This window comes from Sceloporus undulatus, chromosome 2 (assembly GCF_019175285.1).
Source record: "Sceloporus undulatus isolate JIND9_A2432 ecotype Alabama chromosome 2, SceUnd_v1.1, whole genome shotgun sequence".
NCBI classification, from domain to species: Eukaryota; Metazoa; Chordata; class Lepidosauria; order Squamata; family Phrynosomatidae; genus Sceloporus; species Sceloporus undulatus.
Genome location: NC_056523.1, coordinates 320168374 through 320186720, shown reverse-complemented (window position 1 = coordinate 320186720; position 18347 = coordinate 320168374). Strand labels below are relative to the sequence as shown.

At 40.4% G+C, this 18347-nt stretch overlaps 1 protein-coding gene and 1 long non-coding RNA gene across 4 annotated transcripts in view; one reads left to right on the top strand and one right to left on the bottom strand.

Moving 5' to 3' along the window:
* Positions 1–618: 618 nt before the first annotated feature.
* LOC121920857 lies at positions 619–6480 on the top strand. The gene is made up of 2 exons (XR_006101781.1): positions 619–728; positions 5593–6480. It is a non-coding gene; the product is annotated as an uncharacterized LOC121920857 (long non-coding RNA).
* The window catches only part of DYM (dymeclin), a 263922-nt gene continuing 251337 nt past the window's right edge, over positions 5763–18347 (bottom strand). For all 3 annotated transcript variants that reach the window (XM_042448107.1, XM_042448106.1, XM_042448109.1), the window contains one exon: positions 5763–8193. In XM_042448107.1, the coding sequence (XP_042304041.1) occupies positions 8044–8193 (150 nt within the window). In that variant the 3' untranslated portion in view covers positions 5763–8043. The remainder of the gene's footprint in view (positions 8194–18347) is intronic.

The window sequence follows — 18347 nt, the reverse complement described above, 5'->3', positions numbered from 1 at the left end:
TGAATCCTGGCTTGGCCATGGAAAACCACTGGGAGACCTTGGGCAAGTCATGCTCTCTCAGCCTCAGAGGATGGCAATGGCAAATGACCTCTGAAGACACTTGTAAAGAAAATCCTATGAGGTTGCTGTAAGTTGGAAACGACTTGAAGGCACACAACAACGTAATATGATGCTTTAAAACATAACTTGCTTATATTGTGCATAAATGTCATTTCTGTTTGGAGGCAAACGTCAAAGGTGAGGTGCATGCCTTTTCAATGCACAAACAAAGAATATAGAGGCTTGTTAAGGGAAAACGAGAGTGAATTTGTGAACTGGCTAAGCCAAACAAGTGCCAATTTTAAGCACTTTATGAAAAATACAACCAGAAGCTATCTCTCGTGCTTTCCTAGAGCCATTATATTCCCACCGCTTATTCAGCCTGCTTCACAAAACCTCCCACAGTGCAAGGCCCTATTTATAGCCTCTCCCTTTCCCCACAATATTATGTATATTTAAAACTTTCTTGGAGCTCAGGGCAGACATTCCATAAATAGTTACTGTTTACCCACCTACTTCAACAACCTCTTTTTCTGTACACAGAATGATTCCAAACCCTTTTTATTTGGACGGAGACAACATGGAGAAGGTGATTCGTGAACAAGATTGGCTTTTGGCTTGGGGAAATTTGTACACGTCCTTTCCAAAACCTCTTTGGGGTTGTGGCACGATAGCTGGAATGCTGGCAGGTATATAACCCAAATAATATAATTAAAATGATGAGCAAGATGGTGAAGAATTGAGAGGGGGAAAACAGAGCGCATGAAAATGTTTCACAAAAGTATTCCTGGAGTAGGAAGAGTACCGTATATACTCAACTATAAATTGATCTCATGCATAAGTCAAGAGCACATTTGGGGGTCAAAATTATGGATTTTCCTATGACCCTGTGTATAAGTCGAGGGTAAAACTTGGGCATCTAAAGGATGAAGCAAAGCAAAACAATGTCAAATAATTTACCATATTCCAGCAGATATCACTCTTTGTGCTCACTCTTAAGGCTTGATGGATGAGAGAGTAGAGGGGGTCATTGCTTCCAGGAAAGATTATACTCTTGCTTTTCACCAGAGGATGGTTCCTTCTTTCAAAGAAGACTACATTGACCCATGGATAAGTCGACTCAGTTTTTTGGAGTCAATTTTTTGGCCTAAATTTCTAGACTTATATATGAGTATATACAGTTAAGGAGAACAATATCTAGTAGAATAAGTAAGAGAAAATACTACTTCATACGAATACAAAAATCAACTGAGAGAACACTCTAGCATGAGAAACAGTGATCCACAGCCTCCAGTTCAGATGGCTTTAAAAGGAATATACATCTCCAGGTTTTTTTCGTTGCGGCTCTTATCATCCCCAGCCAACATAACCGCTATGGTGGCTGGATGATGGTAATAGTAGTCTGATACATCTGGAGAGCACTAGTTGTGGAAAGTGGGATTCAGCATATTTTATTTAGAAGACACATATCAGCACACCTGTGAGGAACCTCAGTTGTTGGAGGTAATATAGAATGGGTGGTTGGGATCTGCTGGTTGCACTGGGTGATTTGCAGCTGCCTGCTAATGGTTTCTGACTCTTAACCATTAAACAGAGTAACAACAAAAAGAGCCAGTGTGCTGAAGTGGTTTGCGTATTGGACTCTCAGAGACTAGAGTTCCATAGAAACAGTCATTGTTTCTCAACCTAAGACGGAGACAATGGCAAACACCCTTGGCAAGAAAACTCCATGATAGATTTGTCTTAAGGGTGCCATAGGTTGAAGGCACAGCAATAAAACATCTCACCTTCAGAATCCTTGAACTGCAGTGACTTCTACTATATATGGATCATGGACTATGGTTAGCAATAGAGCCACCATTTTTATTCTAGCTCCAACTTCCCTGAACAAGAAGTTTGCTCTGCCTGGTCCTGGCTGGCCAACTGAAAGGGACTGAAAAATTAGAAGAGCAGCCCTGGTGAATCAAGGATCCAACTTTATTCACAGAAAGAAGTGCATTCCTTGGGGAGCTTATTTAAAAAATTCCAACACCAAAGCCAATCCCTACAGTAGCCTTCTTGATCCAAGAGACTGGTCTCAAAAAAGAGAGGGATGGTCTCCAGCTGCCTTCTGTTTGGGGCCAGAATGCTGGACTAGAAGAACCATGTCAAGGGCCAGCAAGGCAGCCATTCTGTTCTCCAAAATCGAAGAGTACCTTAATTAAGGCTAAATATGTACTGGCTTCTCACACATTTTATGTATAGTTTTGAATGTTGACACTATAAAAAAATACTATCATCGGTGTTGCAATAGTACAGTAGTTGCAACCAGGGCCCCTCCATATATTGCTGGACCACTTACCAAATACCAAGGGGAGTTGCCTCACGTAAAGAGGTATGGTTGGGATACTCAGATCATGAGCCCATGATCATTCCTGAATGCAGTCGTTCTTACTTGTGGATAGATTTTTATAAGCTGAATTTTTGTACAACTTATTTCTGAGGAGGTATGAAGAGGGGAGATTCTGGTGCAGATGCTCAAGTGGTGAACAGGTTGACTTGGGGTGCTGTGCATACCTTGCTGGTTCATGTGAACATCGGGATACCAATTGGGAACAATAGTAGCCTATTGTAGTTAGTACTGCTTTTGCTCAGGTCACTTTCTAAACAAATCAGAACAGAATGCCATTCTCCCTATGGGACAGTGTCTTACACTGCACCTGAAGGTAGTGGGCTAATATCGGATACACAGGACAAGCTGTATGGACCAGAGGACCAGAGTAAAACAGGTGGAGCCCACTGCTATCTTCTCCATGCCAATTAGCATTTGTTTCTACTTTGCTCTACCTAAAGGACAAAGAAGCACATATATAAAGTCAAAGAATAAGAGTCGGAAGAGATGACAAGGGCCATCCAGTCTAATCCTTCTGCCATGCAGGAACTCAATCAAACACTCCCAACAGATGGTCATCCAGCCCCTGTTTAAAGACCTTCAAAGAAGGAGACTATACCAGACTCCAAGAGAGTGTGTTCCACTGTCAAACAGCTCTTACTGTCAGGAAGTTCTTGCTAATGCTGAGGTGCAATATCCTTTCCTGTATCTTGCATCCATTGTTCCAGGTCCTATTCTCTGGAACAGCAGAAAAAAAGCTTGCTCCAGTCTCAATATGACACCCCTTCAAATACTTATCACATCACCTGTTAACCTTCTCTTCTCCAGGCTAAATATACCCAACTCCCTAACTCCCATTTTGGGCACTCTACTCTGGACATTCCCCAGAGTTTAATATGTTTTAAATGGCATAGAAAATAATTTTAAGAATGAGATAAAATCAAGAACCTTTCAGTCACACTAGACTGAACTCATTGACTAGAAATGCATTACTAACTTCAGACTGGGGAAAAGATGACCAGTGTATTCCTCCAGTGAGCTTCATAAATAAAAGAAGACAACTAGAGATTCAATTTTTTAAAAAAGGAAGCTGAACATTAGTGGAAAAGGCCACGGATATGAACCCAACTCACCCATGTGCACACCTCACTTCAAGTTTGTGAACTGACCAAATATAAATATTGAAGTATGATTCTTTTGGAATCCTGTTTATTTTAACATCCTGGGCATTACCTAAATGGTGCTCATGTTATCTCTCAGCCCAAGAAGTGGTACTAATGGGCCTGGAACAGGGTTTGGAAAACTTACTTGTTGGACAACACCTCTCAGAATTCCCCAGCCAGCATCACTATTGGTCACACAACAGGCTGGAGTCCAAAACAGTAATTTCCCCAAATTCTGTCTTAGCATTCTTGATCTAGGCAGAGTACTGCTCTAAATGTTGCAGGACTCTTGTGAGGTTTTCCCAGCTAAAAATACAGCCCAGCACACCCAAATTACATGAGAAAATTTGAGCACTTTTTACAGCAGGATGGACACAAAATAAAGAGGCATGGATATATGCACAGATGTTTAAATTGGTTTTAATAAGTTGTCTGGCCCCCCAGCCAATGTATTTTTTATTTTTTTTAAGAAATGGAAGTTCTTCTACCCTGGCACAGTATGGTGGCTAAGAATGAAATCTGGGAAATCCCAAACTCAAATTTCACCATGAATGAGCCTTTGACAAGCCACAGTTCCTTCAGGCTTCCTCTGTGGCTTGTATGCACCCTTCTTAACAAAGGCAGAACCGTAAAATTGCACCCTTCAGTGGTCATACTACTACTACTACTAATAATAATAATTTGCACAATAAGAAGCTAAATGAATGAGGTGGGATCAGGGTTAAGAACAACCTTCTTCTAAATTTACCCACTTGTGCACTCTGACTCTCTAAAGCAGGGATGCAAACTGTGTAGCCCTCCAGATGCTGATGGACTGTGACTCCCAGCAACCATAGCCAGTACATCCAATAGTGAAGCAAGTTGGGATCTTGCAACATTTTGAGGACCGTATGGTTCCCACACCTGCTTTAAATGTTCCCTTCTAGTCCAGAGGTGGGTAAAATCTGGCTTGCAGGCTGCATGTGGCCACCCAGGACCATTCCTGTGGCCCCATTGGGCCCCTCAAAGGATCACATTCTATTATCCTGTAGGGAGCTTGGTGGCATTTTTGCCACCTTTTACCCCCCTGGCCATTTTAGGCAGAAGTGGGTCCTTTTTTAAAAATGGAAGTTTCCCTCCCCCCTAAAGGTCTCTCCGGGGCCTAAAATGGACCAGGGAGCCTAAAAACATGACCAAAATAGGCCCTGATTCTGATCAGTGATTCCAAAACTTTGATCCCCCAGATGTTTTCGGCTTCTGCTCCCAGAATTCCTGACAGTTGGCCACTGCTCTAGATGGTGCTGGAGGAGCATTTGGAGGCATTTTTGTTTAGTTTTTGAGATGGTATGTGTGTGGTGGAGGCAATGCCCTACAAGGGCTGGGGGTATAATGCGCCCCCCCAAGCCTCCTACCCCTGCTCTACTCAAATGACCTATGGCTTTTCACACAGGGCACTGATGCTGTGGAATGCCTTCCCTACAAGGAAGTCCAACCGGCTCCATTGCTGTGTATGTCCCACAGCCTAGTAAAAGGCATGGTTTGAGGATAGGCAGAGGCTTGACTTTGAGGTGGATTTTCCTTCTGCTCTTTTAGGTGAGCCAGTATGGCATAGTGATTTGAGTGTTGGGACTAGGACTCTGGAGGCCAGGGTTCGATTCCCCACTTGGCCATGCAACCCACTGGGTGCCCCTGGGCAAGTCACATGTTCTCAGCCTCAGGGGAAGGCAATGGCAAACCTGCTCTGAGCAAACCTTGCCAAGAAACCTCATGAGATGATGATAATTTATATCTATCCCGTCTCAATAAAGATTGAGGCGGCTAGGTTTGCCTTATGGTAAAAAATGACTTGAAGGCACACAACACACACACAGAGAGAGAACACTAGGTGATCTCTCTCCCTCTTGTAGGCTGCTTTTGAATAATTCTGTACATCTTAAAACTTTTTTTGTTTTTGATTTAGTATTTTTGTTTTGCCATCCTAACTTTTTTGAAATCTTTGTAGAAGTGAAATACGACAAACTCTCTCTCTCTCTCTGGCAGCTTAATGTCCTTCCCAAAGTGGAGTCACCTCACCATGTCTAATGGTACAACCAGCCCTGTTCCCAAGATGCCATTTTGTCAGCAGACAAAAATAAAGGTAAAGGAAGAGGATAGTTTACATGATGGAGTAGGCAGGGAAGAGTGGAAAGGACACAAATCACTGCAATGGATGCTGTCACTGTCCTCTCTTTTATTACGACATGGTAAGTATTTCACACAAAGTACTGAAAAGAATTCCCAAAGATGGCGCTTTATAAATCTGGAGGACAGAAAAGAATATTCAGGACTGCAACCTCCAGGACATACACAGACCTCCCTAGTGCCTGAAAACGTAAAGATTATAAACCTTTCCCTGTCTTTATAAAGACAGAATAAACCTTCTTCTGTCTCTGCATAAACCTGTCTTTGGCCTGTTGTGCAGTTTTAGTAATGGACCAGGGTGTCTCCAGTTTTAAGCTTCGTGGCTGGTAATTAAAGGGAAAAGCTGTACTAAGAGTAAACTTCTCCCGAGTTTCAACAACTCAGGATGTCACTGGGATGGGACAGTCTGAAATGCCTTTGCAGCAAATACAAAAGGAAACCTCATTCGCATCTGAAGTCCCAGGTGAGCCTCTAGTGGTGTATGGGGTGAGCATCTCATTTTCCATCAGCAATAAAGCCAGCCAAAACTATGTGCATCCAACAACTTTTAGTGTCAGCTGTTTTACAAGATCACTTAACTAAAACATTCAAATGTTCCAGAAAATCTTCAGAATTTAAAACATCAAATATCTCACTGAACATGAGATTCTGCAGTCAACAGTTCTTTATTTAAAGGAACAGGATGCAGAGAACACTACAAAAAGCTTGTCCTCTTTTGACCAAGATATCAAAAAACAAAAACAAAAACAAAAAAACCAAAACCAAAACTCGAACATGAAACTACTCCTATTTTCAGTCACCCTTTCAATGTCATTTAATATGTTACACTGAACATGCTTATGATTCAATCTTCATATTGCCTCTTCCCCAAATTTGTCTCTGTGCAAACTCCTATGAACTCCTGTGTTTTTCATGTGTGTGTACATTAGCAATTTTAAATAAACGGGATGGAAATTTAAATTCCAATTGGGCAGGACCTTGCTTATAAAAAAGGTGGAGGGAAACACACATTTCTGACACTGGTCAAGAGGATAAAAAAGTAAAGTGAAATATTATGCATACAGCCATTCAGAAGAGTGTCAGCTCCCTTCCCTGCATTCTAAAGTATGTCATGTTTGTTCTGTAATAGACCATGCTATGGAAGATAATAAACTAGCATATTTTATCAGTTCCTTTTCCGCTGTAGTCTGGTTATGTGGTTTTAGGCATTTTAAGGTAACTACTTACAAGTCCATATTCCATGTGAAAAGATGACTTTACATTAAACATTTCTCCCCTTTCTCGCTTATCTGATAACACTACATTTCCCTGTTTCTCTTTTAATCAGGAGGAATGGAAAAGTTGTAGGACATTCAATATTAAGTGTTAAGAGGTGTGTGCATATCTCCAAATCTTGCTGGCATAACCTGTTGCCTTGAAAGCATATATTGCATGCATCCCTGGGGATACTGATCACTATCAGCCATGGTTTGAATAGAGTTGTCTGAAGAGCCCATGAAAACACTTCCAACAGGCAACTGTAAAATGATACAATTCAGAAGTGAATGGGCATGATCCAACTGAATCATGTCCCACACATACCTTAGTGAGATAAAGGCATTCTATACAGGAGATATTCTTGTTGGACAGTTGTGGTCTCAATTTTGCTAACTTTCATAAATAATGGAAACCAGAAAGACTATTTTTAGTGCCTTATCAAAACCATGTATCCTTGCTAAACAACTCCCTCATCAGATCATTCCAGTCAAATCAAGGACTTGTCCTTTCTGCCCCAATGAAATCTCTGTCATGAATGTACAAAGCGTTTTTAAACTACGTTAATTTTCAGGTGACATTTTAGTTATGCACAATATTAACAGGATAATTAAATGATATAATCCAATGAGAAGTCTATACAGAAAAAGAAAAAAAGAAATAAGTGTTGAAGCACAACAGGGCCTAGAGAAAGTCCAAAGGAAATCAACTTGCAAATGCTGATTTCCCAAATTAAACATGTATTTTACTGAGTTCACCCCTTTTACATTTTTTTTTAAAAGCTGGTCACTGTTCGCATCTCCTTTGTGTTTAATACTCCTGACCTAAAAGCCATTGCCAATGCAAAATCCTGGGTGCTACAAACATATAAGTAAACAACAGCATACAATCTTGTCAGAGTTCCCAATATTCTAGCTTTTAGCATGCTATTCTGCAAAAAGCAGCGGGAGGACTCTACGGTAACAAATTTCCTTCTGAGTAGGCTTTTGGTTGAAGGGTCGCATTTTGGGAGAGGGGGTGGTTCAGAGAGACTCTGGCTGTCCCCTGTTCTGCCTTTCAGCCGGAATCCATCGTGAAGAGCTGGATGACTTGTGGGTTCCAGTAAAGTGCCACAGCAGAGTTGTACACGAGGGACCAGACATAAGGAATGAAGAACTCCTCAGGCTGTTCCTCCTCCACGTACTTGAACTTCAATTCTGGAAATTTCTATGAAGAAGAAAGGAAATTGTAAGGAGAGAATGTGTGTGAAAGAACAAATGAGAGTGAGATACTGAATAACTGCATTTAAAACTCAAAGTTTGGCTCAACGGGAAAAAAAAGGGCATGGGTTGAAGGAAATGAGTCCTCCAAGAGAAAAGGAGCAAGTCTTGTAAGCCAATAACTACAATACGGTCATGGAACAGATTCACAGGTTTTGTGTCAGAAGAATGTATAGTTGGCTCTCCATATCCACAGATTCTTTATCCACAGATTCAATCATCCATGGCTTGATATGGATTTCCAAAAAGCAAACACTGATTTTGCTATTTCATATATGAGACACCATCTCACTTGGCCACTGTATTTAATGGGACTTGAGCATCCATGTATTTTGATATCCATGGGGGTGGGTTGAGGATCCTGGAACCAAACTCCAGCCAATACCAAGGGCCCACTGTATGTTCAGGATGTTCATTTCAGTGGGAATATGGCAACTAAGATGCCCTTTACCATTGTAACATTTCCACAAAACAGCTTTTGTATTGTATGTGTGTATAAGATGGAGAGGAGTGAAGAAAAACTGGGTTTTCTGAATTGCTACTCATCCTTCCTCTTTTTCTCCCTTGACTTTTAAGCTGTGGCCAAATACATCATTTGAAAAAAAGCATTTAGCATCCACTCTTCATATTATCCTTTTTCAAGGTTAACACCTCCCTCACTATCTTCAGAACTGGGTCCAGTTCTAGAATCAGCAGCCTTTCCTCACTTCTTTTTTGAATTTTAGTGCACACTTACAGTGATATGGCCAAACTTGTGATAAAATGTCAAGCAGCAACTACCTGGCTTCTAGCTACATTTAGGAATATCTATGCCTGTTGTTTTATATAGGGACCCTCATGAAGGGAAAAAAAAAAGTACTGATCTTTTCCTGTCTTTCTTTCTTTCTTTCCCCTTTTTCATTCTGACTTCTATATTCTGGGCTTGGCATGAGTTCAGATAAAAGCCACATTTCAACTATCATTTCAAGGAAGATAAAGCATGTCCTGTTCCGTAATTTATAAGGATGTGGGTATGGCTAAGTGCAAATTGCTATTCTGAAAGAGAAGCAAGGCAAGGTTGGGAAAGGCCTTATGCCTTGGTTCCTATTAATAACAGGTAGCAAGAGATTTCATGTATGAAATGGACCTGTTCCGTAATTTATAAGGCTGCTCTGTAATTTATAAGGCAAGTATCAAATGAACATGCCCTGTTCTGTAATTTATAAGAATCACATGGACTGAATCAGGGCATGGGTTGCTGTGGGCCCAAACTCCAGGTCACAAGATGGTCATATGAAATTCACTTTCAATTGAGGGACACTTGCAGGTGTGTTGTGAAGATGGATCCTACAGATTCCAAGGCCATGCACACTTACTGGGAATTAGGTCACACTGAGTTCTGTGCATTGCTTCCCTTAAATTCTTTTCTACCTAAACACAGAATGAAGTTGTAAATGGGAAAACACAAAGACAACCTGGAACTGCTGACTATATGAATATATTATGGAAGGGTATAATTAAATACTCCCAAATTTTCATCTATTATGGTAGAAAAGATTTAATCACAGGCTGGATTGAGCTATAAAATTATGATTGAAAATGATTTGAAAAATTCCAGGCAGACAGTTAACACAAATATATTTGTCACAGATATTACACATGGAGTTAATGCTTTTTCACTCATTTGCAAGGGCAAGATGGACAAACGAGATGGGACTTGCCAGAGACCCTGTTAAGTTTACACTCTCTTTTTCATGCAGTTGAGGCTTCATAGCACTCCTGTTGCAAAAACATTGCTTTGGGGATAAATTGTTTAAATGACACATTAAACTATTGCCAATCTGTGCAATTCAATATTTTGGGTTATTTCTTCAGTGGTTTTTCAAAAATAATTTTTAAGGACTAGGCTAATATCCTGTCTGCTATGATTCCCAACAGACTGACTCATATGGACAAAAATTCCAAGACAATATCCCTTCTATATAGAATCATAAAGTTGGAAGAGACCATAAAGGCCATTCAGTTCAACCCTCTGCCATGCAGAAACTCACAATCAAAGCATCCCCCGAGAGATGGCCATCCAGCCTCTGTTTAAAAACCTCCAAAGAAGGAGACTCCACCGCATTCCAAGGGAGTGTGTTCCACTGCCAAACAGCTCTTATTGTCAGGAAGTTCCTTTTAATGTTGAGCTGGAATCTCTTTTCCTGTAGCTTGCATCCATTGTTCTGTGTCTTATTCTCTGGAGCAGCAGAAAACAAGCTTGCTCCTTCCTCAATATGTCACTCCTTCAAATACTTAAACAGGGCTATCATATCGCCTCTTAACTGTCTCTTCTCCAGGCTAAACAAACCTAGCTCCCTAATTGTCTCCTCATAAGGAATGGTTTCTAGACCCTTCGCCATTTTGGTGGCTTCTTTTGGACATGATCTAGCTTGTCCTTATAGAATTGTGGTGCCCAGAACTGGACACAGTATTCCAGGTAATATCTGACCAAATCAGAATAGAATGCCACTATTACCTCCCTTGATTTAGACACTATGCTTTTATCAATGCAGCCCACAATCACATTGGCCTTTTTTAGCCGCTGCATCACCCTGTTGACTCATGTTCATCTTGTGGTCTCCTAGATTCCTTTCATGTGTAGTCTTGTTAACCCAAGTGGCCCCCATACTATATCTATGCATTTCATTTTTTCTGCCTAAGTACCTTACATTTCTCACTGTTGAAATTCATTTTGTCAGTTTTTGGCCCAGCTTTCTAATCTGTTAAGGTCATTTTGAATTTTGATCCTGTCATCTGGGATAGTAGCTACATCTCCTAATTTGGTGTCAACTGCAAATTTGACAAGCATTCCCTCTATTCTTTCATCCAAGTCATTGATAAAGATGTTGAACAGCACTGGGTCCAGTGGCAATTAGCAACTGGCAATTAGCAAGTGAAAGGAGGGAAACTCTCTCATGGTTTCCTGGTGGCCACTGGTAACTGACTATTCAGGTTCCCTCTTGCTCCAGAAAATTAAAAGTCTCCTTTTGTGGTGGGCATAGCCCTAGTGAGGAAATGCCACCAAGCATCACAGTGATGTTGTATCTCAAGTGACATGTGTTAATGTTTGCTAATGGCTTAGAGACACTTCGCAACATGGATAGGTTAGTGGTTTTCTGAGGAATAAACTCGTAACCTAAACACACATATCCAGTGGTGTCACTGGGGGTGCGGATCGTACCAGGTGACACTCCTGAGGGGAATGACACCCAGTTGCACCCCCCCCCCCCGCCTTGCTGTGGCCCAATTTTCCTCAGAAGAGAGCCAGGCCGCAGCAAGGAGCCAGGGCAAGCATGCGCACGTGCCACACACCTCCCTGCCATAGCAAGCAGCAGGGGAGGGGCTTCCTCAAAGAGGTGCAGGAAGAAAACAAACGCATGTATCTTGTCCATACTGAATCTCAATTTCTATTTTAATGCTCATTTTACCAGTCACTGTACCTATCTCAGCTGCATTTATTCCAGTGATGGTGATGAAGTAACTATATATATGCCTCAGTTAGGCCAGTTGTTGCTTGCATGGTGATGGAGAAGAAGGTGAGCTCATTGTTTCCCACAGCTTGGAAAAGTTATTCATACCACATCACCCAGCCAGCGTCCAAAAGATAACTTACTAAGTTTTTTATACCTTAACTACACGACAAGGACACAGGTCTTGAGATATTTTAAAACAATGGATTGAAGACGTATCTTTCAGAAGCCTCTAAGCGTATTTGTAAAACAAAAATGAGAGGACAAAAAACCAACCTGATTCATTTAAAAAACTGTTTCAGGTCAGATAGGCTGGGCAATTTTGGGTTATCAGGTTAACACATTCTTCCTGAAATAAATCTGTCTGTGGATAACTAAGGTTATGCATCTGGGTCAGAACTGTAGTGGGATCCACCAATACAGTCCATCAAAGTCCAGTCTAAACCTGCAACCTCCCTCTGTGTTTGCAATGCTAACACTGTTTACTCAATCAACCACAGTGAGTTTATTCCCCATCTCAAGCAAAGCAGATGTTCGAGCTGGTGGCTGGGGCAAGCGTATCTAGTTAGACAGGTCCAAAGTTTACCAGACTGTCTGAGCCATCAAGTCTGTGATCTGATGCAAAACCTCAGGATGTCCTCATGAACAGATGCTGCTTATGAACAGCTATAGATTCTTTGTTACTTTGGGGCAGCCCCCCCCCCCCCGCCGCCGCCACACACACACAAGAGATCACACAGACAGCAACAGAAGATCATATTAGGTTTTGCTCCAGAGACCTTTAATTCAACTTGGAATCAAAGGGACACCACAAAACATTAAAGATGAGATTACTTCTCCATGATGAACCTCCTGCACATTTGCAATTTCCTTCTGCTGCTTGTCAGCCAGTATTTATTTAAAAACATCTGTATGCCACCATTTCACAAATCAGCTTCCCTGTCAATTAGAATTTGGGGGAAAATATGGAACAGATCAAGACGGAAACTAGTCTGGACTTAAATAAGATAGCTGCAGAATATTAGTTGCCATGCTACTCGTTTGCAAACCATGGACTTAATGGTGTGGCAGACTTCCTTGGAAGGTGATGCATGAAGGTGAGAAGTGCACAACTAACACTTCTCTTCCACATAACTCATTCCCATTCAATAGTTTATTTTGTTGTTGTTGTGTGCCCTCAAACATTTCATGGCCAAGTGGGGATTCAAATCCTTGTCTCCAGGGTCATAGTCCAATGCTCAAATCATTTCCAGTCTCCAATTCACTGACAACATTCTTAAAACTAATGCCAATACTACTTTGCAATACTGATGTCTTTTTTGTGTGTGTGTGCAAATTTTACAGAAACATCACACAGAATGAATCCCAGGACATCTTGTTTCCTAGTTACAAAACACCATTATGTCCATATCTGCCAACATTACAAGGAATTCGTGTTCAGAAAGAGAAAGCTTAAGCACCTTTGGGAAAAAAAGCTGTGATATCTTGATTTGTTTTAAAAGGTTTCCATTTGTTCAAAACTCATTGAAAGCAATGCATCCACATTCTCACAAACACTAGGCCATTTCTTTGGGGATTATTCTGTCACCGAGGTTACCTTGCCTTTGTCCTTTCTGGAATAATAGACAATCTGTATATTCTATGGTGCACAAGCACTGCTCTCCCCCTCCCCCCTAATTCAGGTTTTGCCAGCACTATTTGCATTGTTTTCTTCTTGCTGCTGACTGTCTTGACGTCTATCAGCCTAAATGGGGACATGATTCGGTTGAAGTGTCCACACGGTATGCAGCCATGTCTTCCTGATAGCATCTTTATGCCTTTTTTGGGACTTACAGAAGAGACATCAACTGTGGAAAAACTCACGGTCAAGAGAGACAAAGCAGATCAGTGGAAATTTACGAGGCAAAAAAAGATCTATCATCTTCTATTCGCAAGCAAGCATGTCTTGACTATACTATTTTTAACAGGAACAATGCTAGAGAGTTTAAAAAACAATCTTGGGGCAACATCTCCACACCACACACATATGCAAAACTTCCTAGAAGTTGATCATGGCCAATAATGCTGCTGTCTGCAACAACCCAAGACAAGGTTGCTTTCTTTCTGCCTATTAGCATGGATAGGGACTTTGGCTCAGGGGCAAGGCAGATGGTCTGTCAACAAAAGAAAAGGTTCAATTTTTGGCATTTCAAGATAAAAAGGGCTCTCAGATGATTGAGGCTAAAGTATGGAGAACTGCTGCTGCCATTCAGAGGAGATTTTATGTCTAATTTCTTCATTGTCGCCCCTCCATATTCATAGATTATATATTCATGGATTCCACCAGCCACAGCATGAAAATATGTTTTTTTTTAAAAAAATCTAAAAGGAAACCTTGATTTTGCTATAAAGTGACACAATTATAAATGGACACAGTTTTACTGTACCACTGTATACAATGGGACCTGAGCATCCATGGGTTTTGGTATCCCCAGGAGTGGCTGGGTTCTATTCTCTGGAGCAGCAGAAAACAAGCTTGCTCCATCCTCAGTAAGACATCCCTTCAAATATTTATCATATCACCTCTTAACATTCTCTTCTCCAGGCTAAACATATCCAGCTTAAATCTCTCCTCACAGAGCATGGTTCCAGGCCCTTCACCTATTTACTCTCTTTTAGATATGCTCCAACTTCCCAACATCCTTTTTGAATGGTTGTGCCCAGAGCCTGACACAGTATTCCAGGTGAGGCCTGTCCAAAGCAGAATAGAATGGCACTATTATTCCCCTTGATCTAGACACTATACGTCTATTAATGTAGCCTATAATCACATTACTATAGATACTTGTTTTTATCATTACAATCTGCAATCCACACCTGCTTTTAAGTTATTAAAAATGAATATTTTTTTGGTCCTCGTATCAGCACTGCAAGATAAGCTATCTCAATTGTATAGATAAATTGTGATAGAAATGAACTTGCTCCTGTCTTCACAGAGGAAACGGTGTGAGCTATGCTTGTGGGAGAGAATCTCTCAAAATGGGGCAAAAGGACCTTCCATGAGGAAAGCAGATCCTGGATCCAACCTTCAATGTGCACAATACATACTTTATTTATTATTATGTAACTCTGTAGTTGTGTAGGACTCCAAAGTTCATACCCAACAAATGGATTACAATAGATGAGACCAATAACTTAAGATCACAAACCTTGGATGAAAGATAAATCAAGAACTCTTAAGATCAACTCCAACAGAGGGATTAAAATAGATGAGATCAATGACATATGACCACAAATCCTGGATGAAAGACATTTTAGGTAGCATACAGCTCTCCATGTATGTCACAAACTCTGTCACACCTCTTGGGAGAATTCTCCCAGGGTATCATCATTTGCCCTTATTTTGTATGATAGTTTTGGGGCAGTGATTCATGAAGAGCAGAAAAGACACCTATTACAAAGTACTCTGAGCACAGCAGTGTGGTAAATGGGCAAAGCAGGGATGAGAATCATAGCTGGTGACCAGACCCATTTAACCCATGACCCAAACTCCTTTGTGTAATTGGTGCCAGAATTCTTTTGACACAAAAATGGAAATCCCTACAAATCCCCATAATTGAAGAATGGCTATTAAAGTTAATCAAAATGATAGAATTAGATAAATTAATGGCTTATATAAATCAAAAATCAAATGAGAAAGTGGACCGGGATTGGGATCTGGTAACAGAATATTGTAAAAATGTAAGAAAAGTGTAATTGTTATAAGGCAAGAAACAAAGAATAAGAATAATATAACCAGTTCATTGCATTGAACTTTGTAATATGCTGTAGAGACATGGGTCCAAAACACACTGCAGAAATAATCCAGTTTGAGACTGCTTTAACTGCTCTGGCTCAGTGTTAGGGAATTCTGGGAATTGTAATTTATTGCAGCACCAGAACTCTCTGACACAGAAGGCTAAATGTCTCATAAAACTACAGTTCCCAGAATTCACTAGCATTGAGCCAGGGCAGTTAAAATAGTCTCAAACTGGATTATTTCTGCAGTGTGTTTTGGACCATGGACAAAACACACTGCAGACCAGAAGTCGTTATAATAAGAGGATCAAATCCAAGGAAATCAGGGAAATTATAGGAAGTTTATGTTGTGTAATTGTATTAGTTTAGGTTTGTTTTTTTTATTTGTATGTATTTGAGGTTATTTTATTTCGTTGGTTTAGTTGTATATGTAAGTTATGTTTTTTCATGTATTTTAATAAATAATTTGTGTGGAACAAATAAAGAGAAAAAAAGAAATTAATATTGGATGAGCATGTAATGCAGCTATTTATAGCAAGGACATTCTTTAGTTGCATTTGTCACATTATAGACATGCAGCAACTAGAAAGGGTTTCTATGAATTTGTCCTTGTAAATCTACAATATATCATTTTAATTATGTATTTGGGCCAAGTTTTCAAGATGGCAGAGAAGACATTAGGTGGGTTAAAGCTAGGAGGAAAAACATTCAGTGAGTTATTCTCATGCTGATCCTACAGGGTTAAAGTAAGAAAAGATAATGATGATAGGCTACTATGCCGGCAATCCAAAGGGCTAGGACATAGTCTTGAGTAAACATGTAGGACTAGACAACTTATATAAAATATACATATATATTAAATTTCATTTATGTTAATAGGATAATTAAACAAATATTGTTTACACCTTTCACCCACTGAAATGGATGGGTCCCAGAAGGGTTAACTTTAGCTGCATTACATTCAAAATGATGTACTCCATCCATTTTCATTCAGAAAATGGTCAGAGGACCAGCAGACACTAATAAAAATACTGAATGGTATACTACTGCTTTCATTTCTGCAGGATGAAAACCTAACTGACATATAAAAGGTAACTTCTGAATTTGTACAGATACTCTCAAAAAGAAGAGATATAGGAAACAGGTAACACCACTTCATGCAACCAATCAATTTTTTAAAAAGGTATCACTTTTACTGTTGTATTTGCCCTTCATATTCTGGGACAAATATGGATCAAACAGGGTGACGAGATGTTGTAATCACAAAAGAGGACAAGGTGTTGCAAAATGTAGGACGTTCAAGAAAAAATTATACTTCTCAGTCATGCTCCAAATGGAGGACATTTTGAAATTCATCCTGGACAGAAGGCTGAAATGTAGGACATGTCCTGGGAAAGGAAGACATCTGTTCACCATGGGATGAAAACCTTCTATAACAGCAGAGAAAGCAGAATTGCATACTTATGTAATAGAGACTGATGAGCACACAGTCAGAAAAATAGAGAAAGAGATGTAGACTGGCTGGAATATTTGTTTGGGTCGGTGTGGCGGTGGATTTGGGGGTGAGAGCTCTCAGAAGTAAAAGGGTGCTTTGTCTTTTTATGTAGGGAATTATTTGGGCACGAGGAATCATTTCATAATAGGATTATGCAGATAAAGGTGGGTTATGCACTACGTGACAGACATGGTTGACAAGGAAACTGTTTCAAGGCAGACTTGTTGAGAAACAATTGAAGGAAAAGACAAGATCCCACCAAACAAACAAGCAATAAACTATTGGTAAAAAAGAGAAGAAACAAAAAGAGAGAAAAAAGCATGCAACAGTTCTATTTCCTGACCTTGCGGAAACATTTGTGACCCCATTAAGCACACAAAAGTGATTGACTGCTCAGACAGATAAGTAAAATCCCTTTGTATGTTTTTGAGTTTGGGGAATTAAAAACTGGGCAAAAAAACCCCAACAGAATAATCCCTAGACCTGCATTTCCTTATTAAAATATAGCAATTGCATGTTGTCTTTTCCCATCACTTAAAAGGAGATAAGCCTATTAAGGGGCGACCGAGGATAACCTCTGCTAACGTGAAATGGACATCAACTGCTTCCTAGTTAGGGAACCTGTGGGGGACACCCACCCACCAAAGGCTATTTTTGGGCAAACCACAGAAGAGTTACATGAACATTACAGCTAAAACATCCTCTTTTCTGCTCACTGTTTCCTCCCATAAACTAATCAACAAACTCTTCCAAGGTAAAGAGACATCAGTGCTTCAATCTACAGAAGGCCTTGTGATTAACATCTGACTTACTCATGAGATCAGTGGCAAAGCCCCTCTTTGCGTGCAGAAAGCCATACTTTCATTGCTGGTTATCTCTAAGAAAAAGGATCTCTAGTCACACCATTTGGACAGATTTGCGTCTGAGAAACAAGATGGCCACTATCCATATAAAAAGACAATACTGGGGCAGATGGACTAGTGGTCAGTATAAAGCTGCCACCTTACATATATGCTTTCAAGCATATTCAGTTATGAAAACCCACTGGGCGACATCCTATGAGGAACGACTTAGGGAGCTGGGGATGTTTAGCCTGGAGAAGAGAAGGTTAAGAGGTGATATGACAACCCTGTTTAAATATTTGAAGGGATGTCATATTGAGGAGGGAGCAAGCTTGTTTTTTGCTGCTCCAGAGAACAGGACCCAGAACAATGGATGCAAGCTCCAGGAAAAGAGATTCCACCTCAACATTAGGAAGAACTTCCTGACAGTAAGGGCTGTATGACAGTGAAACACACTCCTTCGGAGTGTAGTGGAGTCTCCTTCCTTGGAGGTCTT